We start from the raw sequence: 22,059 nt of genomic DNA on the forward strand, positions 1-22,059 counted from the left end.
AAAATCAGATTTGAGACATAAATAAATTTGTAATGTGTTTTAACACTACAATTCATACCAATAACAAACAAGTAATTTTGTTTTATATACTATTAAATTCAAAAACTTATCAAATGTACACAATTTTGATTTCGTCACTGAAATGCTGTTTGATCGCTTGAACATTTTACAGCGAACAAACACACAAACATGCGTATAATGTAATACAGAGGGTTGCATGTATGATTTAATACGAATGCAGTCGGGCTTTTGTCAGCCTTACTCGACTCACATATAGGTTTGAACTAAACATCATACCAGTTGTGACTCGATCAAACATTGTTGCATGAGGTTGGGTGGATTTATTATAAATCCACCAGCAAAATAAAGTGGGTATTTCGTTTGTATGAGCGTGGCACTTCTTTGTACTATAGATTCTTTGGTTGTACACAACATTCACCACTAAATCGTCAACTTAACAAGTTGAAAAATATATTCTCATCTGTATTTGCAGCCAAATGTGCTATTATTTTGATTTCATCCTTGTTTTAAAACGGCAGTCAAATACATAATATATAAACAAGCAAGTTGGACACATGTGGAAACAAATCACACTTTATTATCTGTGGTTTTTGTCATATATGTATTTACTTAGGTACATTATGATGTCTTATTAACAGTCCAAATTAGCATTAAAAATAGTACTGGAATGTTTTGTAAAGTGATTGAATTTCAGTCACTGGCCGAATACTAGGAATAATAATAATACGATGATTTGATCCTGCATCTCTACTTTACTCACATACTTTTACAATAAATTCAATAAATCCATGTGATTTTGAAATTAGGTAGTTATTTATTTATGTTTTGGCAAAACAATTGCTTTTGTTAACATTTAATATCGTTGTTTTAATCAAAATTATTCCGCTTCAACGCTGGCAACACAAAGTTTATGATCATAAAAGGAGCAGGTCGCAATAAATAACTTTTCGGATTTTTCCACATCAAGGCACCAATCGGCACCATAGCAAATGCTCTCATGCTCGTTATATTCTCCAACTAATTTTAGGTCATTTAAATTTCCATTTTCGAAATGGACCAAACTAAAATTTTTGTACATACAAGCAACCAATATTAAATTACGTGCAGAAGGGTCAGATTTTATACGCCAAATGCCACCACCAAGGTTTATTTCACTGACAGGTTTCTTCATATAGCGGATATCGAAACTACGTAAACGTTCATCGTAGCTTCCACTAAGAAGTAAATTATGATAACTTGGATGACTAAGTAAAGATGTCACACCCGCAATATGACTTTTATTTGTAAGTACGCGTTCAAATAGACGCAAATCATGAATGTGTAAGAATGTATCATCGCCACCGCTTAATGCTAAATTTGAGTCCCATTTGTTTAAAGCACACGTCCACGCTTCAAAGTTATGTCCCGACCATATATTTAACTTTTCCAATCCATTTTCCAATGTGTATTTAAGTAAACTAATATACCCCTTGGAGTCCGAAACTAAAATATGCTGCTCATTTTCATCACTAGCTATTGTTTGCTGCAAATTACAATCCAATGATAAAGCTAATAAGTTATTGTATTCCGGATTTATATGAAGCATTGAGCGAGGTATTAATTTCTTATATTCTAGCTCGAAAATTTGAATTTGACCAACCGCATTGGCAACAGCTAGACTGGGTTTGTGCTTAAATTGAGGTAACCATTTCATGTCCAGTATTGCAGCCGTTTCTAAACGACACAATTCTATCAACTCATTCAATGACGTTTTGAAATTGAAAATATAAATTCGACCTTTTCTTTTCATTGGAATATCCAGATTTTCAGTACTCTCCTCCAGTTGATATGTTCCACAAGCAAAATTGTTAAGATATCCTTCACAGGGACACCACTCAATCGCATCAGCTGAATATTCTGTGTTAAAGGTATGTAAAGTTGTGATTTTCATCTGAAAATTAAAAAGCTGTTAAAATATTTTTAACAAGTTGAATCTTAATTAGTGATATAAATTATATAATAACCGTCTCTACAAAATCCTTTGTTTAGAAAGACTATAAAACGATATCTTTTTTTCCATCCCATTTTAAATCTTTTATTATTCTGTTTAAATTTACAATCTACATATTAATTATACACATCTTTTTGGTGGAAATTTAACTTACATTAGAATCTCACAACCTTATATATAAATTATTTATATTCACGGTTATGTAGAAATTCTACGATCAATATCTTTCGCTTTAACTTTTTATTTTTTCCTTCACCTTCAGTTCTCTGTGAATAGTATGATTTGAAAAAATTAGTACCACATATCCTTTGAACTGCATGTCAACATAGTTTTAATTATATTTCCGGTAATTTTTTTCTGTTACACGAAATTTTTTTTGAAAATTTGGCGAAAATAAAGTTGCAATCTTTAAATTTCGAGTTTGTTTCGCTTCTTTTTGAGGTTAAGTGCTAATTCATCTGAACTATAATGGTCCAAAAATTCCACGAAATAAACAACTTAGAAATAACCAACTCTTATAGTCTAAAAGAATTTTTGCTATAGCCTCTCATTATAAAAAAAGGACATACAAATCAATGGTACTATTTTACATAACATGCTGACAAAATAGATCTTCAAAAATTAATTACTAAAGTGAATAGATACCACAAAAACTGGTGATCCAATATCAACAGAGGCATGACAAATTTGTGATTGTTATCAAACATAAAAGCCCAGACTATAATGCATGATACTGGCTATATAACAAATGGGCAATTTTCTGAAAATTAAAGTAGAATCGAGATAGCGACAGACGCATTGATGAGACTAATGAAAATTGCGAGAAACTAGGAAATTAATATTATTTATTAATATTAATTAATAAAAACTATGAAATTACAAGTGTTGTGGACACTGCTCTATGGTGCAGAAATATGATACTAAAAACAACTGTAATAAACCGACTGGATGCATTTGAAATGTGGGGAATGTTTAAAATAATCTGGACAGAAAGAATTACAAATGAAAACGTACTACAAGGAAAGAAATTCAAAAATAATAATAAATGACACATCATAAGAGGTAGAATATATAAGATGCTGTTATCAATTTTGCAAGGTATATTGAAGAAAGCAGAGAATCTCTAGTAATGAATCGCTTTGTGTATTTCCTCACAGGGAAAATAGCTACCATGAAACTGTACACTATATATGTTGAGCCTAATAATGAAAAAAAACTAACGTGTCGTTGAAAATTGCTGTTTTGTTACCCAAAGTATTCTCCTTTATACACTTTCACCTTTTAATGCACTTTTGCATGCGTGCGAACCATTTGTCAAAGCATTTAGAAAACATGCTTTTTAAATGCAATAACGGCTTCTTCCGCCGGCAAAAATCATGAACGTTGTCCACACAATTTATTCTTGACGTTCAGGAACAAGAAGAAGTCATTGAGTGCCAAATCAGGACTGTACGGCGAATGTATCATCAATTCGATTTTTTAAATGTTCAAATAGTCGGTTGTTAGCCGAGATGTGCGAGCACTTACATTGTCTTGATGGAGAATTATCCGATAGTGCTCGTTTGTTTCCGTATTTCACTGAAAACTTCCGGTAAACAAATGATTGCACCCCATTCCTATAATGATACTCGCATAGTTGCCACAAGACCAGTTTTCCCGAAAAAACAATCAACCATTTATTTCGAAGCGATCATTTGTTTCGAGCTCGAACAACTTTTGTTGGATTTGGTTCATCTTGAAACACTCATACAGTCGACTGCTGTTCACGTTCCGGTTTAATATTTTATATAAGCTGGTGGAACTAATGCCTAAGGTTCCGTTTCAACCTCAATCTCACAGTATGTCACATGACGATCTTGCAATATCAGTTTTTGCACAGCATCAATGTTATCTGGCACAACTGAACAACTGATTTTAGATGATCTTCACGAATTTCGTCAGTGAGCAAATTGTGGCCACGATTAAAATCATTGTATTAGCGTTTCACAGTGGCAAAGAATAGAACTTCATCGTCAAATTGGAAATAAGTTGATCGATGCACTCTTGTCTTGATAAATCACGTTGAAAGTAGAAATAAATCATCGCACAAAAGATTTCTGTGTTAATTCTTTTTTTTTCCCCCGACCACTCAATTTACAAATCACTACAAATAACACAAATAACACAAATAACGCTATTTTGACAACAAGTCTAAAGTAGATTGTGTTTAATAATGTCAGTTTTTCGTATGAAAACGTCAGCTGACACGTGACAAAAATGACCTGGCGACAACAATGTCGCCAAGGCTTAAAATATAAATAGTGACCCTCGTACACTTATCAGTGTTAAATCACTGTGTGAAACATTTAAAGGATTGATTTTAAAGTGAAAGGAGGACCAATCGTTAAAAATGAGCGAATGTTCTTAGAAGAAATGTTGGCCGGTTGAGTTCAATAAAAATCTTACGTGGAACCAATGTTTTACTGCTATAAGTTATCTGATTTTAAGCGTTATTCAGTTAACTTAATTTGTTTAAAACTAAATTTTTATTTATAAAATAAAGCAAGTCCTAATCATATTCATAGTTCATTAAACATAACTTTTAAATTTTTTTTAAATGCATCACGTTTCTCTAAAGCATACATATATGTATATGAATATAATACCAATGATAGACTAGAGTATAAATTATAATTGTATCTTAATTATAATTTATATGCTTATTTAAGAGATGTAAAATTATCATTAATATCTTTTAATTCGCATCGCATTTCTGTTCTCTTTTCGTTTTGTATAAATGTATGAAACCTTAAAAGCTGATGCTTAATGATAATTGGTACCGTTTGTTAAAGTTTGCTTATTTAAGAATGTTTAATGATCATTTATTGCTGTAGTTTGCTCTAGTCTGCTCTAATCTGTTACTGGTGAACGGCGAAAATACCTAAACGATTGAGCTTCTTTATTTGATTATTTAAGACATTTGATTTGCTACTTTAAAAAATTATTTTATTATTAGTATTATCATAGTTACTACTTCAATAGTTATTACACAGTAATTATGTTTACATGATTTCTACATACAATACATCAAATGTAACTAGAGTTTAATATGTAAACTGCTTATGAAATTATATTAATCTTTATGGATATTACAATATTTTATTTACTTATATAGTCATCGACACTATTGCAACTTTTCAACACGTACACCACATTACATGCTTCAAGTAAATATTTTAAACACATTAAAATATAAAACACATCACTTCGTTTGTTTAATAAAATTAAAAATAAAAATAGACTATCCTATCTCATTTGTAAAACGAAATAATAATTAAAGAATGTTAATATAAAATACATCCAATTCTTAATTAATACATATAATAAAAGATAATTTTTCATAAGTAAAAGTCTAACAGAAATCGAAATACATGATTCGTTAAGTATTTAATAGAGGTCTGAAATCTAATATTGTTATCAATAGTCATAATTTGTTCTTGTAACCCTAGGAGACTTTTTAAAGAATAGCAAAAATATCAAAAGTCTATCTCCCAAGTTATGGTGTATCAATGTCCCTTCTAATAATAGTATTATATACCCAATTAGCGGCACAGAGGTAGGCCAAGTTATATATATATATATATATATATATACAAATTCAAATATATCAATCAGTTTTCTGCAATTTATATAACTAAAGATGTTTATGTTCTCATTTAACTATACCAAGAAGATGCAAAGGTATAAATTATAACATATACCAATATTAAATTGAACAGGCGTGTTAGAAATTAAAGAATGCTTCAGGAAGAAGATACATGTTGACCTTTATTATTAAATATGGCATGGGATTAGTGTACAAAATGACGGAAAATAAATTATACAAGAAAATCAAAACAAAAAATCATCACTAATAGTAATCCTACTTAATTATTTATAGATTGACAATAAATAATAAGAGGCAAAACGCATGGTCCGAAAGCCCTTGATCCAATACTAATGACATATTTCAATAAAAAATTTTTAATTGCTAATGAAAACATTTGCAAATGCATTTCATGAAACGATGTCTGTTAAACTAACAGGAGAAACAATGCGGTCTATCAATTGATCCGGTACACGTTCTGCATCAATCTGAATATGTCGCGAAACAAAAGGGAAGTATGGTTAATAAAATATTGTAATCACTGCTACTTTTCAATATGATATGAAGCATTAACGATAAATAATGAACGAATCAACAAATTTGCGAATAAAAAGGTAAAATAATAAATTTAACACAAATAAAGGACTGATAAATATGATGCGTTGCCAATTACTTCCATTTATGATCCGTATCGTTTCAGCAAAGAAAGTCTAGATTGAACCATATAAGAGTAGTTAAGTATTTCCTTATCAGAAGTCTAAGAATCGAAATAGAAAAAACATAATAGTGTACTTCCGTAAAGGTAGAAGGTACAAGTAGATAAATAGAAACAAATAAAAAAGTAAATTTGACTGTGCCGGAACTTAAAAGCCATTCTTCAGATAGAGCTTAAAAATTCCCAACAAGGTTACTGCAGATTTAAACTGTGTTGATGTTTATATTAAAATAAATTAAAAATTTGGGGAAGTAACGTTAAAAATGAAAATCGTTTTTAAGAAATCTGAATCGTGAAAACGTACATATAGCAGCTATGTTCAAATCTAACCGATCAACTTCATTTTCAATAATAATATAATTAATAAATATTTTGAATGGATTAAAATAAATTTTATTTAAACTTAATAAAATGAACATTTCATTGTGCAACAACAACCATCTCACAATAGAGTATAGATATAAATATTTAAATGCGAAATTGTGGAAAGCTTATTACAGAATACAAAGGTTTTTCATTGACGAATATGTATCTAACCCCCAACTTAACGAGTATGGCAGCAGAAGTCAAGTCTTTGGCATTCAATCCTGTTTTTAATAGTGATATAAAATGTAAATGATAATACTTAACGGTAAAATTCGGTGAAAATATATTAATTACGAACATAAGCTCTTCTTATGAAAACATTGATAAGAAACATCAATTCGAACGGCAGCTATTTTCAAATTGGAATAAGAACTATAAAGTTCTATAAGAACCTTAACCCATATCCGCCCAAGGATTTTTTTGGAATTCTTGATCAAAATGTTTTAATTAGTAAGGAAGTGGGGGTGTGGAGTGAAGTCACAAATGTTTTTGTAAAGCTAAAGCTTCATACATTCAAAGTAATGATATAATATATAAATAAATATAAACTCTAAAGTTTTTCTAATATAAACAAAAAATCCAAGAAAAGTGATAAAATTTGCTGTTCGATTAATCGAACGTTGGGCGGATATGGGTTAATACGTATTTATATATGTATGTATATAGTTCACATCAACAATTTTGTTCAGTCCACCAAATGTCCATTCTTAAAAATGTCTCTCTCAAAACTGAAAGACTTGATTGTACTGACACACGCAGACAGGCATCGAACGTTAGAGTGCTTTGTCTCTTGGATCAAATATATGATATATGTACATATATATATATAATTTTAGGGTTTTTAGATGGTTTTGCCATTGTATTACGAATATCTAGAAATTTTAATATAATCATTTAATTGAATATGCAGCAATTTATGTATTACTTTTCAAATACTTGTGGATATAAATTTAATTAATGCAAGAAATGTGCCTTATACGGACATCTGGATTAGGACAGCTAGATAAGATAAATAGTATAACATAGTATAACCTTTCAACTTCTAGGCATTGATAACTTAAATCTTTAAATTTATTACGAAAAAAAACTTCAGTGAAAAATGTAAATTAGAAATAATTTATACTAAATTTATATTTTAATATGTTGAAAATATTTTATATTTTGCAAATTTATCCACTGCGTTTCATGCATAATATATGTGGTGATTTGCGAATCTCTAATGGTTTTTAAATCTAACAAAACTATTTCTGAAACAATTCTTAAGAACAATACAAATATCATTTAATAAAAAACCTTTTAAATTTAAAAATTATTTAAGACCTTGATCATAATCCAATATTATTTAGAATTGTAATATTTAAATAAAAATTTAAAATAATACAAAAATAAAAAAAACATATTTCAGAAGTTAAATAATAAGTGTAAACAAATACATACGCATACCTAAATTAATTTATTTTAATTTAAATAATATATGAAAGTATGTAAAAATTGTTTATAGTATATGAGTTCATTTTTTTTACAGCTAAAACCAATTACCAACAAAACTAAATAATATATAATTTTTCAAAGTCGCATACTCTCCTAACTATTATCGTTAAAAAAATTAAGAAATTAGTGAATAAGCAACACAAATTGTTTAATTATTAAAATAGATGAATAGTTTCTGAATGGACAGAAGAAAGATAACTATTATAAAACTAAGTAAAGGAAAAACTCTGCGAATAAGATAAATTTATATTATTGTACATATGAATATTTTAATTATTATATATAATTAAAATAAAGTTAATATAACAATACCTTATGGCCTACATAAAACGGACTTGTTAATTTAATAGAATCGAACTATTTCCTAAAGGGCACTATATTTTTGACCCTTGGCGCATTGAATCATCTTCTGTCTACATTTTTATTAACGTTATATTTAAAAATAATTTTGAACTTAAATTAAATATCGATTAAATAACAAATCTACGCTGTGTCCAAATTCTAGACCATTAAAATTTGTGCTGATAAACATTATATTCGCATATCGGTACTGTTTCCTATTCTTGCATCCTGAATGCTTTTATAGTAGAAAAACAAATTTGGAGCTAGAGTCGGGAAGGGCGTCATTTGTTATTTTGATTACATGTCACCAAACTTCAATGCATTTAAACTGTTCTTAAGAAATTCAAATAGTTTTGTTAGTGAAGCTATTTTATATAGTCTGACTATATAGGATCTATATATATAAATCTAAAATATATTTAAAATTTCTTTAGTTATTATATGATAATCTTAAGAGTACTTTAAACTTAATGTAATCGTATATTCGTACGTAATATATTACGTTCAGTTGTAGGTTTCCTTAATCCGGAAGAATTTTCATTATTTCTGATAGTTTAGCAGAAATTCTCTTTGTATAGAGCGTACTGCGTAACTTGTCTATATATGATTACAAACTGTTTGATATTATGAATTACTTACTTTAATTTAGTTAGTTTACTTATTATACGTATGTTGTATAGTTGTAATGTTACCATTCCTATTTTGTTTTCATTACAATGATAGGTTCGAGAATTTTAAGCATATCATTATTTTCAGGCTGTGCATATTCTTTGCCAGTTGATTTGCCATATCCAGAATTTGGCGGTGCGGACATTTGCTGATCTTGTTGGCTTGTTAAAGCCATTAAACGATGCTGATGTTGAAGTTGTGCCGTAGCCAAGGAATCATTTGCTTGAAGAATTTGTTGTTGCTGTTGCTGCAATTGTAAATCCTGCTGTTGTCTTTGTAGTAATTCTGTTTGTTGCTGTTGATCTTTTTGCTGAAGCATTTCTTGTTCTCTCATTTCATGCGATGTATTTGATACATCTTCCTCCAATTGGTCATACAGTTGTAGAGATCGATCTTCAGTTTTTCTAGTGCTGTGTGTTCTTAATCTGCGCATTCGAGCATACTCAGCTTGTTTGGCCAAACGGACTTTTCTTTCATCAGGACTTTCTGTTGCACGCACTTCTGCTCGCTTTAAACGTGCTCTTTCACTTAATTTACGCAAACGCACAGCTCGTTGATCAGGAGTTTCATTGGCTCGTACTGCACGTTGATGCGCTGCCATTTTGTCTAAACGAATGCGTTTTTCTTCCTCTGTTTCATATTTGTGCTGATTACTGCTTCGAGTTGAACCCGTCGGAGAGGAATGTTGACCACGTCCACGGCGAGAAATTTGAGGTGCTGAAAGCATATTATTTATTTCTTGTTCAAGTAAAGCATTCACTTTCTGCTGCTGTCGTAAAGCCTCCTCGTTTTGCCCGCTATTTGAATTATTGAAGTAAAGTTTTCTAGGGCGTCCGCGGACCGGTTTTGGAAAATCCTGTATTACTTGAGGGTTCGGTGTTGTGGAAGCAACTGCAGCAGCAACTGCTGTATTAGTTAATATATTATAAGCACCAGCAACTGGTTGAGATCCAGATGCCGGCGGACTGCCATTGTTAGAGTTGCTGGAAAAGTGCACAGGTGTAAAGGGTGGTGGGACTGTGTTGGGCGCTATTCCCAATTGGAAGCCGTTATGGTACATAGGATAATATGCAGCTTGAGTTGGTGTACTGCTAGGTGATGTAGGTCCAGTTGCAACCGTACTCGTAGAATTAGCACCAGCAGGAAATGTTGCTAAATAGGAAAACTGATTATACAGTGGCGTTGGTGGATTTTGTATCTGGGGATGCGAGGATTTAAGTTTTTGATTTTCATTGTTGGACGCCGATGCAACTATTACTTTAGTTTCAGTTTGCTCTAAATTTGTTTGATTGTTCGCGTTATTGTTGTTACTGTTAGTCTGTAATTCAAATTATATTTATAACAATAAATAAATAAAATTAACAAACATATTCACAACTATTTTACTTGCAGTTTACACAAAATAATTCTATTAACATTAAAAGATGAGGAAAAATACTATATCCAGAAATTAATACAGAAATATAACTAAAAATATGTACGGGTTAGTTTCGACTTCATTGTGTTATGAAGGACACAATTGCAAATATGTATATATATAAATAAAAGATATTTACACAAGTTCGGAAGAATATTGTAAGTACAGAATAGTTAAAGTTATCTTCTTAAAAGTAGAAACTGTAATTGCGAAAAATAATAGGAATTAGTATTGCTGTTTTTATAATCTGATTTAGAGACTTCAAAAAATAAAATATAGAAAGGGCAGCTAAAATATGCATTGAGTATAGGAGTATGCATTGAATGTAGGGAAGTGAAAACGGTTGGGTATAAAGTGAGAGCAAATGCTAGAGTCGAATAATGCACACAGAAGTCATTGTTCTTTTTGGGGAAACTTTAGACAGAGGCCTATTTAGACCAGATTGTTTTGAATATGCGTCATAGCAGTTAAAAGATACAGTTTTAAATTTTGACTGGTCAGGCTATAGTTTAATGCGATATACCGAACTGGAAAATAACACAAGATTCAATATATGGTTTCAGCAGAGCTGCTTTAACTTTATTCCAAGAACAGTCGCTTTTAGGACTATGCTTCGAGATTTCTACAGGCCGTAAAAACAATGGCATATACAGAAAATGCCAATATACTTTGTAGAAATCTGATAATTATGTAAAATCTTATGTTTATCGGTGAAATGCACAGAATCACTGTACGGCTTTAAGTCATGGCCTAAAGAGCGTGGAGGAAAAAATATTATGAATAGATAGATTGATATTTCTATCTCTAAAAAATGTGGACATTTGAGAGAAGCAGGCACTAGCTTGCTACACAATATTGTATAGCCCACGCGTGTAGCAAATGTTGCGCATTTTTTCCATGAGTTATATATCTCCAGAAATATTTGTGCAAGCCGCAAATATGAAAATTAAAATGCATCGGTAAAAGAGCACATCATGCTATAAGGGGTTGATATCATATTTTATGCCGATAAATGTAATGAATATTTAATTTTTCTAAAAAATGATCATGGTCTATCAAATGAAAATATTTTTTACACATATTATTTAAAAGATGTTTCCTGAGATTGGTGTCTGCAAGTAAACTGTGAATATAAAAGTTAAAGATGTAATATTTATAATACCTACCTGAAGTTCCTGCTTCTTGATATATTTGTTTTGATATATTTCTAAGGAACTGGCAATTGTGTTGAAATGGGGCACATGTGCTTGTGGCAATTTTGAAGGGGTCGAAGTAACAATTGTACCTTTTTGGTCATTATCATACTGTTGCTGAAATAGACTATTTGAGTCAGAGTCCAAAATTGTCTGCTGCTGTTGTGGGAAACGTCCTTGCAAAGTGTGTTCCTGGTGTCCTTGTTGTGATGGTTGCTCTTGCTTCAGTAGTGTGGGCCTTAAAGTTGTTGGACTTATGAACATATTTTGGTAATATTCAATAGGATTAGCAATTGCGCCTTGCTGCGGTTGATAAGGTGGTAGTTGCTGCTGTTGTTGATCATCATGCGGTTGCTGCTGTTGAGTCATATTACTGCCTGCTGTTGGTGTTGCCTGATTTAAATTAATATTCTCGTTATTAGTACAATTAGCTGAATTGCTTTGCAGTTGATTAGAATTCTGAGGAGAATCCTGATTCGGGTTCTGCTTCAATATTTTTTTCTTTTCTCTGACCTTTTTTGCATAATCGTTAAGCTTTCTCAGTCTATCCTTGCGTTCATCTGGACTCTCATTTGCTATACGTTGACGAGCTCTTGCAGCCATTTCGGAGAGTCGTACTTTACGTTGATCAGGTGTCTCATTAGCCCTATAAAGACGCATGCGCTCAGCGAGCTTTTGTAATCTCTTTGAGCGTTGATCTGGTGATTCCATGGCACGGCGGAGACGTTGACGAGCTGCATTGCGAACAAGCCGCATAGCACGCTCCATTTCACTTTCATTTTGACGTCGTTGACGATTGGCTTCTGCGTTACGAGAAAGCCGTTTACGGTACTCATCTTCAGTTTCACGATTACGCCGCTCGCGCATTCTTTCAGCATTGCGTGCTAAGCGGCGTAAACGTGCTTCTGGACTCTCGTTCCAGCGTTGATGATTAGATGATGTCGATGAAGTTACAGAACCGGGACCAAGTGCAGGCGTAGCTACTCCTACTGCACCAGCAACTGTAGTAGGCGGTGGAGCTTGTTTAAGTGAGAGCGGTTGTGGATATGGAGATATGCCTAATTGCAATTGCTGTTGGTGCTGTTGTTGTTGCAGTTGCAATTGTTGCTCTTGCTGTTGTAAATGATGTTGTTGCTGTTGTTGCAGTTGATGCTGTTGCAATTGTTGTTGCTGTTGTTGTTGTTGTAGCTCCAGTTGTTGTTGCAACTGTTGTTGGTGATGCGATAGTGGAACCAACAATGTTGATGGATGCTCGATAAGCAAACGTGCATTTGGGCCATTTATAGATAACAGGTGTGAAGCCGTTGTGTATTGCGAATGCTGCTGTTGATCAATTGTTGGCTCTATTTTTATCCCATTAGGATTTGATTCCATTATTTTCAAAACCTTCTCTCGAATATATTAAACAAGTTTCGAATGCTTTTCTTTTTCTGCCACATTTATTTGCTTTTTCTTCACGAACACATTGTTCTTAAATTCTTGCTTTTAGATTTTTTGCTTTTTTTTTTGCGTATTTGCAAATATTGCAAATATTTACTAAATTTTTCTCACTGATGTCATTTGATAAACGCGTTTGTCAGTTTTTTTGACGTTCATATATTCCAGTGTCTAACCAAAAACATAATTTTACTTTCCAATCGATTTTTCACATGATTTTTTGCTTCTCCCTTTTTTAATATTTTTTTTTTTCAATTAGAGAAGAATGTAAAATGCACACTTTATGCTTTTGTTTTGTTTACAGTGGGAAATTGATATTTAAAAATACTTTGTTTTATATTTCAACGTTTGCGCTTAAAAAATAGCACTAGTTTCGTTTATGCTAATTTTCAAAAATTAACAATGTACAAATAAACACATATTTATTCTTGTTGATTTATGTCCGATATTTAACTATTGAAACTGTATTTATAAAAATTATTATATGCTTTCCTATTTGATTCATATGTATACTTAAAATTGCACTTCAGTATTGTTTAAACGGTTCGGCCTAGCTCTTCATCTAATATTTCCATTAAAAAAATGTAAATATATAAAATGCATTGGAAAGCGCCGCTTTATTTTACTTTCTACACTGAAAAAAACTATAAATTTTTATTTTGCGCAGTGTGCTTGCATGGATTATTATCTCTAAAATATTTGAATTATTAGCACAGGTTGTGAGTTCTGAGAAAATTTTATTTAATTTTTAATATTTTATATAAGCACATATATATATCATACTTGGTAGCATTGGATAAAAGGATCTCAAAGAATTGTAATATTAAAGCAACATAGCAAATTTATAATTTAAAATAATTTATAACCTATTCACACAGGATATTCTTTTTGATATTGTTACTGTTAGTTTTTGTAGTTGGCCAAATCGATTAAATCGACAATCGTTGCAGAAATTTTTGTTTCCTTTTGCTTTATTTTATAAGAATTATTGACAATATCGCTTTAGAATTGTACTATCATACATTACAAATTTAATTTTAATTTCATTTTTTACAGATTACAATTTAATCGTAATTTTAGTTGCTGCATTTGTGTCTGAAATCTGATTGTAATATGAATTTCATTTTGTAAGTGCCATGTTATACAGACATGGTCAGGTCAAATTCGAAACTGTTGTTATTGTAATGTAAATTACAATATAAATTTACTCACTATCACGAGACTTTGTGTGCCTGGTCACGTTTATCAATACAGTGTTGCTTAGTAATACCGCATTTACACTGGCTGAAAATGGCTCATTTTGGTCAAAAATCGAAAATAAAACGCGAATGGTTTATTTTTGCATATAAAATTTCAAGCGTGAATGAGCCATTCCATCACATTCTGTATGAATGCGTTCCAAATATGTTCCAAACGCAAAGAAATACATTGAACATACCCTAAATAAAAGCTCTTCATGGCATTTTGAGAAAGCTGTTTTTGACATATTTTTATCAAATCAACAGGCAAATTGAAAAATCAGCTGTTTATGAAAACAAACGAATTACAACGAAAGTAAACACTTTCAAATGACTCATTCAAAATGTCAATATTTGTACTTGTTAAAAATAAATATGTTCATTTTTGTGTAAATTTGCTTACATACGATTGCTAAATAGATTAAAATGTAATGTGTTTTCATATCACATTCCTCTTACATTATAAAACAAATTTTTATTTAAAATATAATATATTCTGCGTATTTATAAAAAAAATTTTCAAGCTAAAAATTGACTGGAATTGGAAAGCAGAATAAGAAGCAGAATATGTGTATTAATTTTAAGTGATGGCAGCTCTACTCGTTTATTTTTACTACCATCAATAAACGAAGCCGGATGGATTAAGTTAACAATTGTAATTTCAATTAATAACGAATTTTTCATTATTAGTAAATATTTAATTAAAAGAAGAAATTAAAAAAATATTAAATGGCTCCATTTAAAAGAGAACGTCAGCCAAAAATGACTACGCAGGCACTATTAGACTTTGATTTGGGGGAGAGTTCATCGGATAGCGATTTCCGAATATCTGAAGTAAGTAAATCATAAACGAAATTTTATTGCACAATAAAATACCAGAAATTATTAAATTAAATTCGTAGTAAGTAGTTTTGATGCCATCGTAGAATCCAGTATTTAAATTAGTAGATTATGTGAAACTGCAAAACTGCAAAACGATGAAATGACGACACCTGCAGTCGTTATCAAATGTGACTACACACAGATTTGTATATTTTTTAACAAACACTCGGGTAAACAAAATCTTCAATTGCCTGTTTATTTAAAAATGTAAACTTGAATAAGAAAAATTATATTATACAATTCATATGATATAAAAGTAAATTAAATATAAAATATTTATTTATAAATTAGAATGAAAGCGGAGGATCCGTTGGATCGGCTGAATCGTCAGATGATGAAAACTCTAACGACTCGGAAGAAGGAGAAAGCGATAATTCTACGTTACAACTAAAGCAAATATTGTCTGGGGAAAATCTTGAAGCACATGCAAATGGAGGAGATGACTTGGATGTGATGTTAAAAGAATTAGATAATAAGGTAGAAGAAACACCTAAGCTTCCAACGAAATCAATTTGCTGCGTTTGTCTAGGTGATCGCAGTGATGATTCCAACGAAATTATTGAATGCGATGGATGTGGTGTATCTGTGCACGAAGGATGTTATGGAGTTAGTGACAATGTTAGTATCTCAAGTACAAATTCTACTTGTTCTACAGAACCATGGTTCTGTGAAGCGTGTCGAGCAGGTGTATCAGATCCTGCATGCGAACTATGCCCAAATAAAGGTGGCATTTTTAAAGAGACCGATGTTGGGCAATGGGTGCACTTAGTGTGTGCTTTATATGTTCCAGGTGTAGCCTTTGGAGAAGTTGATCAGTTATCATCAGTAACCTTATTTGAAATGCAATATAGTAAATGGGGAGCCAAAGCCTGTTCATTATGCGAAAACTCCCAATTTGCACGCACTGGTGTGTGCATTGGATGCGATGCAGGGATGTGCAAAACTTATTTTCATGTTACTTGCGCGCAGGCTGCTGGTTTTCTAACAGAAGCTCATCATGAGGAAGCAGAAGCAGCTGATCCTTTTTACGCACATTGCAAAATTCATTCCGAAAAAGAAATGATTAAGAAACGAAAACGAAATTTTCACACCTATCGCTTAAATATGCAACAAAATCAAAACGACAAGTTGAGATTTAAAATGGATCATTCATGCCCGGGACAAATGCGCATACAACGCAAACTTCTAAAATATCAACGGAAATATATGACACAAAAAAAACTAAAAATGGAACCCTGGGTACCAACACAGAAAATGTCACGCCTCTTAACAACATCTGCATCAGCGTGTAAACGATTATTGAGAAAAGCTGCAACAATGTCTGTAGACGTAGAGTTATTAGAGAGGCAAGAATCACAAATTGCTGCTTTGACTGAGATTCGTAAAAAATGGCACATAGCTCCAGCATTTAGCGTCGAATTTGTTGGGTACTATTTAGATCGAATATCTCGGTCTCAGGAACTCAAACAGCAACTGATCGAAATGATTGAAGCAAACAACTGCTTATCCAAAGAGCAAGATACTTTACGAAAAGACTATGATTCTCAATTAGAGAAAAATAAGGAACTTAAAGGAGTTCAGGTTTGTGTATACTGTTTTTATTTTTAATGGTAAACAATTATTTAAAATATTTGATTTTTCTAATAAAAGGAGCATGTTATTTCAAATATAAACCTGTTGCATAAGGAACTAATGACCCTCTGTCCTAATAAATCGCTTCCAAATCCTATGAATATTGGCCGTGCGCATCACGACCCTCCAAAACCATCAGCACAACCTACAAGGCCAATATCTGTGTTAACTGCAGCTGCATTAAAGATGGGATGTGGCTTTCCTTTAACTAATTTGGGTCCACCTGGTACAATAGTTGATTCGACGCGTTTGCTTAGTATGCACGTACAAAATTCCCCATCACCTGCCGTAGAAAATATTCGCATCAAATCAGCGCCATCTACACCAACACCTGGAGTTCATACCTATGAGTGCGGCATTTGTAAACGTTGTACTGATCAACACTTGTTGGCAAAATGTGATACATGCCAACTACATTATCACTTAGGTTGCCTAAATCCACCACTTACTCGTCATCCAAAAAAATCAAAGCTCTACGGTTGGCAATGTTCCGAATGTGACAAGTCAGATGACTCAGAGGCAAAACCAGAAACACCTAAGGGTCCACGTAAGGCACGTACACGATTTAACAAAGATGGTTCAATCTTAGCAGTCAAAAGTGAAAAACCATTGTCTGAAAATTTTGCACATAAAAGACATTCGATGGATACTTTGGGAAATACAAAATTAATTCCAAACAAAAAAAAATTAAACGAAACAGCTGACTTTGCTATTCAGCACAATTCCGAAAAATCTCTTCTAACTCCGATTATTAAAAAAGCTAAAGTAAAATTAGAAAGAACAGATTCAAATAAATCTAAAAAAATGAAATCTACTACTCCAAAATGTAAGATTATCGTCCTTATCTGAAATTAGAAATACATTTTTTTTCTCGTTTTAGCACAATCCGACAAAAATGAACTACTTTCTGATGAACCAGTATTGTTGGAACTATCTGAAGCTTCTACTGCATGTAATACGAAAAGTGTACAAAGTTCCGATCCTCTCGCTTTACCATCAAATGTAAATACGACTTTTACATCGCTTGACGAAACTGTTGAAATGAATACTAAAGTAGCTAGAAAACAAAAACGTAAGGATAAACATAAAAGTAAGCATAATCTTTCTTCGGATGCTGAGAAATCTCCAAATAAAGAGCATAAACGCAAGCGAAAGAAGAAGCAACATGATCATGATGTTGGGAATCCAAACGATTCAAATGCATCTATTCCGAAAATTAAAATTAAATTTAAAACTTTACCATTACCCGGTGAAGTAACTCCAGAAGCACAATTTTTTTATGTTTCTGCTGATATGGTGCGTTCTGCGGAGGAAGGTTCACGACCAACATCAGTTGAAACAGTCGAAGATCTAAATCCATCTGTTATAATGGAGGACATATCAGTTACTTCGAACAACATTTCAACAATTTCAAATACAGCAATACATACGTCAACACCAACTAGTTCGAAGATAACTCCACGTAAAACCAGTCCCAGAAAATTGGCTCAAAAAGCATTCAATGCCAGGACTAAAACAAATTTTTCAACCAAAGGAACAACAAATTTAAATTGTTGTGTTTGTCAAAAAACGGGTCTACAAGGAAATGTTGTTACTTGTGACGAGTGTCGTAAGCAATATCATTTCACCTGCTTGGACCCACCCGTTAAAAAGACGCCTAAAATACGAGGCTATTCCTGGCACTGCGCTGATTGCGATCCTACTGATGAAGATACAAAAAACCCTCGTCATTCACTGAAGTAAATTATGTTAAATAACATAATGTTTTTATAATATTACATTACTTATGTGTATGCAAAATAGTTTTTATTTTATAAAATATTTTTACTACCAAACATAAATTTTGTTCCATTATTCGTATATAATTAAATTCAAATTCCTTTAACTCTTTAACATGTGTTTTAACATCTTATTTCATAAAGTCATATATTCACTCTCAAATGGTACTACTCAAACTATTATGGTATCAGGCTATTTTACTTTAATACATGTGCTTAGACAAATTCAGGTGCATAAATACTTACAACAGTGATACCAACAGATTATTTTTTGAGATTGGAGCGAGGGGCATTCGTCTGAAAAGATAAGTAGCTCTGGAGATAGACGGAATCTAGATTTCTAAAATCTATAGGAGCTCGTTCTATTTACTTGGTAGTTTTTGGTGAGGCTTCCTTAACACCAAAATTATCTTCCTTGTATTTTCAATATATTTATGCTATTCAACCAACCGCATAATTTACCGACTTTGAACAGTCTGCCTACTGTTAAACAGTGGTGAGATAAGATACTAATAAAGAGTTTTGTAGATAGAAACTACACTATTTTATTGGAAAAATAATAATGTTAGAAATGTTCACAAAAACAAATTTCGTCCCTAATTGGATACATACATTAGATGTATACATATATCTGTATATATAAAGTTATGCGAAATTATTATATATATAGTCCTTTCTAAGAAATACAATATTGCGTTTGTTTAACAAATCCACTGAAATTAAAATAACATCATACACTAGTCGAATGTTAACTAAACCCATATAGACTAAGGCTTGATATGATATAAGTCATGTTTCGGCTCACTCACATTCTTTACGGTATGATCACTTTCACAAGAATAATAGCTTTCAATAAATTTGCTTAGTATGTAAAGCATTGACATCGTAAGCTCATAAGTATTCATGGAGATCAATTCAATAAAATGGGCTTATACGTAAGCCTGAAGGGAGTAATATTTTTATCAGAATTTTCGTTATATTAGAGATTTCTTTTCACATCATTTCATTCGTAAATTATTAACAGCCCAACATGAACATTATTCTTATATAAAAATATATTTTAAAAATGTGAATGCAACTTTTATTCCATTATAGTGTAAATTATTACATTACTTTCGATTAAATAATATAAAAAAAAACTTAATCGTACTGAACAATGAAATTTAAAATGCTTGAATTTTGACTAGAACTTAATTATAAGTAGTAAAGTAATAAGGAGGGAGGGGTTGTTTGAAGGTTGTGTGAATTAAAATTTTGACTACACATGCACTTTTGGAGAATGATTCGGATTGCTATTATATATAAGGGAGAGAAGAGTTAAACTGGCTGATAATAGGAGTTGCTTAAGATTCATTGTTCACATAGGTGATTACATTACAATATTTATGATTCTATATATTTACTGTATGTATATAATGCATGCATTATAAAAATACTTTATCTTATAAACTTAATTAGATTTTCGGAGCTACCTAAAGTGCTCCATTCCTTCCGCTGGCAGATAAAAAAGCCAATAATCCAAAAGCCATACGAGACTGGTGGTGCTTCGTGAATGTGGTGATATATTTTGGTTGTGTTTGTGTTGTTTTTATATGTTGAAAATGATAAATTACAATTTATGGCTATGCTGGTGGCCTTAATTACCAAGAACGTTTAGATATTTAGTACCCTTTGAGGCGATCTTGAAGTGGTGGCTTAATTACTTTGGGTGCATTTGCTCTAGCGATGCGCATCCGTTCAGCTGCTTTGGCTAAACGTGCTTTTCTTTCTTCAGGTGATTCACTTGCGCGTCGTAATCGCTGTCGTGCTGCGTTTTTCATCAGTCTCAGAGTTCTTTGTACTTCATTTTCATTTTGGCGCCTTATTCGATTTGCTTCGGCATTTTTCGCTAAGCGTAATCGATATTCCGCTTCTGATTCTTTAGCGCGTTTTTCGCGCATTCTTGCTGCGTTACGCTCCAGCCTGCGTTCTCGTGCTTCTATCGATTCGTTGCTACGTCGGCGTGCTTCTTTACGCGCTCGTGCTGATTGAGTATGCGTGCTAAGGTGTTGATGTAGAGGGTGTGTATTTTGAGTTTGGGGAGTTGTCGCCGGTTGTGGTGTTGGATTTTGTTGAGGCGTCGCAGACGCCTGCTGTTGAAAATTGCCTTCCAAATTATGAGCTGCGTTTGACGTTGTACTACTGCTACTACTGACGGCAACTGTGGCAGCGACAGCTGCTGCGGCAGACGAGTAGTTATTATAGTCTATAAGTCCCCGGTTTCCTGGGTAGAGATGGTGCATGGGACTTTCATAATTAAGATATTCCGGCTTAATAAAAAACGGGTCTCGCGTTGTTAGTGGAGTTGTAGGCGAATTGAGGAAATATAAACGGCTATGATGATCTGTTGTAATACTCCCTCCGCCTCCCACTCCAGTGGACATCTGGTTTTTTATTGCGTTTTTTTTCTAACTTCTCAGTTTCTTTACTGTATAAGTTTAAAATATAATTGATCTCAATATATTTATTGCAGTTGCTCTTATGACATTTAAAAAGCCTTTATTAATACAAATCAAAAAACTTTTTTGAACTAATGTGTAAACAACGAAAGCGACATAACTAATCAATATTGAAAAAACTTAGACATTGGAAAGTCCAATACTTCCACATAAAATGGCGCACGCACTCTTCCAACTGTCAGAAATGTTGGAAAGCGGTACAATAAATACAAGTTCAAGAAATATGTTTATAAAACATTGAAATATGCAATTCAAGTATGCTATTGTTCATTTCTTACCATATTTCTAATGTTTCTTCTTCAACTTTTCTGATATATCCCGGTAATTAAAACAAAAGTAATAGATTCACTTGCCGCAACAACTTAACTTTCGTTCCAACGAAAATATTTGCAGTGATGATTTCGTATTAACTTTTAGTTGGATTGGAAAATATTTAGTAGTATATTTCTGCGATAAACGTATTATATAATTTTAAAAAATTATCTAATATTACGTAGGAAGATTTTTTGTATAAAAGTTATTTATAAATGTATAACAAAAATAAATAACAGCTCAATTTTGAAAGTTGGAAAATGATAGTACAAAATATAAAAAAACATAATTTTATAAATTTTCTTATACGTTATCCTAAGAATTATGAGAACTTTTATAATAAAAAAAGTTTTTTTCTTTATATATATATATACAGTCGAAGTCATAAATCTACAAGCAGGCAATAAGAAAAACTTTGAAAATAAAATCAATTTTGAATCAATTATGTTCCAA

General features: G+C 32.0%; 4 protein-coding genes across 8 annotated transcripts; 1 reads left to right on the forward strand and 3 right to left on the reverse strand.

The window, feature by feature from the left end:
• Window positions 1-364: 364 nt before the first annotated feature.
• Window positions 365-21,771, reverse strand: LOC119682911 (diphthine methyltransferase). 4 transcript variants are annotated; one of them, XM_038096486.1, is made up of 3 exons: window positions 21,573-21,771; window positions 1,798-1,951; window positions 365-1,734 (listed from the first exon to the last, which is right to left on the reverse strand). In XM_038096486.1, the coding sequence occupies exons 1-3, from the start codon at window positions 21,573-21,575 to the stop codon at window positions 899-901; spliced, it is 993 nt and encodes a 330-aa protein (XP_037952414.1). In that variant the 5' UTR covers window positions 21,576-21,771; the 3' UTR covers window positions 365-898. The 4 variants fall into 4 exon arrangements, with proteins under 4 accessions (XP_037952414.1, XP_037952386.1, XP_037952403.1 ...); XM_038096458.1 differs by having other exon boundaries at window positions 365-1,951; window positions 21,573-21,770; XM_038096475.1 differs by lacking the exon at window positions 21,573-21,771 and adding an exon at window positions 9,190-9,270 and having other exon boundaries at window positions 365-1,951.
• Window positions 1,919-13,652, reverse strand: LOC119682901 (transcription activator MSS11). 2 transcript variants are annotated; one of them, XR_005252613.1, is made up of 3 exons: window positions 11,803-13,652; window positions 9,190-10,537; window positions 1,919-1,951 (listed from the first exon to the last, which is right to left on the reverse strand). XR_005252613.1 is itself a non-coding variant. In XM_038096445.1 (3 exons), the coding sequence occupies exons 1-3, from the start codon at window positions 13,201-13,203 to the stop codon at window positions 9,248-9,250; spliced, it is 2,571 nt and encodes an 856-aa protein (XP_037952373.1). In that variant the 5' UTR covers window positions 13,204-13,504; the 3' UTR covers window positions 9,226-9,247. The 2 variants fall into 2 exon arrangements, 1 of the variants encoding a protein (XP_037952373.1); XM_038096445.1 differs by lacking the exon at window positions 1,919-1,951 and having other exon boundaries at window positions 9,226-10,537; window positions 11,803-12,222; window positions 12,343-13,504.
• On the forward strand, window positions 15,029-18,827 carry LOC119682891 (PHD finger protein 14). Its single transcript, XM_038096430.1, has 4 exons — window positions 15,029-15,338; window positions 15,678-16,967; window positions 17,037-17,844; window positions 17,899-18,827. Exons 1-4 carry the CDS (start codon window positions 15,234-15,236, stop codon window positions 18,759-18,761), a joined length of 3,066 nt encoding a protein of 1,021 aa, XP_037952358.1. The 5' UTR covers window positions 15,029-15,233; the 3' UTR covers window positions 18,762-18,827.
• LOC119682926 (MAP7 domain-containing protein 1) lies at window positions 19,926-21,551 on the reverse strand. The gene has a single exon (XM_038096500.1). The coding sequence runs from the start codon at window positions 21,217-21,219 to the stop codon at window positions 20,458-20,460; it is 762 nt and encodes a 253-aa protein (XP_037952428.1). The 5' UTR covers window positions 21,220-21,551; the 3' UTR covers window positions 19,926-20,457.
• Window positions 21,772-22,059: the final 288 nt, after the last annotated feature.

Source organism: Teleopsis dalmanni, chromosome 1 (assembly GCF_002237135.1).
Source record: "Teleopsis dalmanni isolate 2A chromosome 1, ASM223713v2, whole genome shotgun sequence".
Lineage (NCBI taxonomy): Eukaryota > Metazoa > Arthropoda > Insecta > Diptera > Diopsidae > Teleopsis > Teleopsis dalmanni.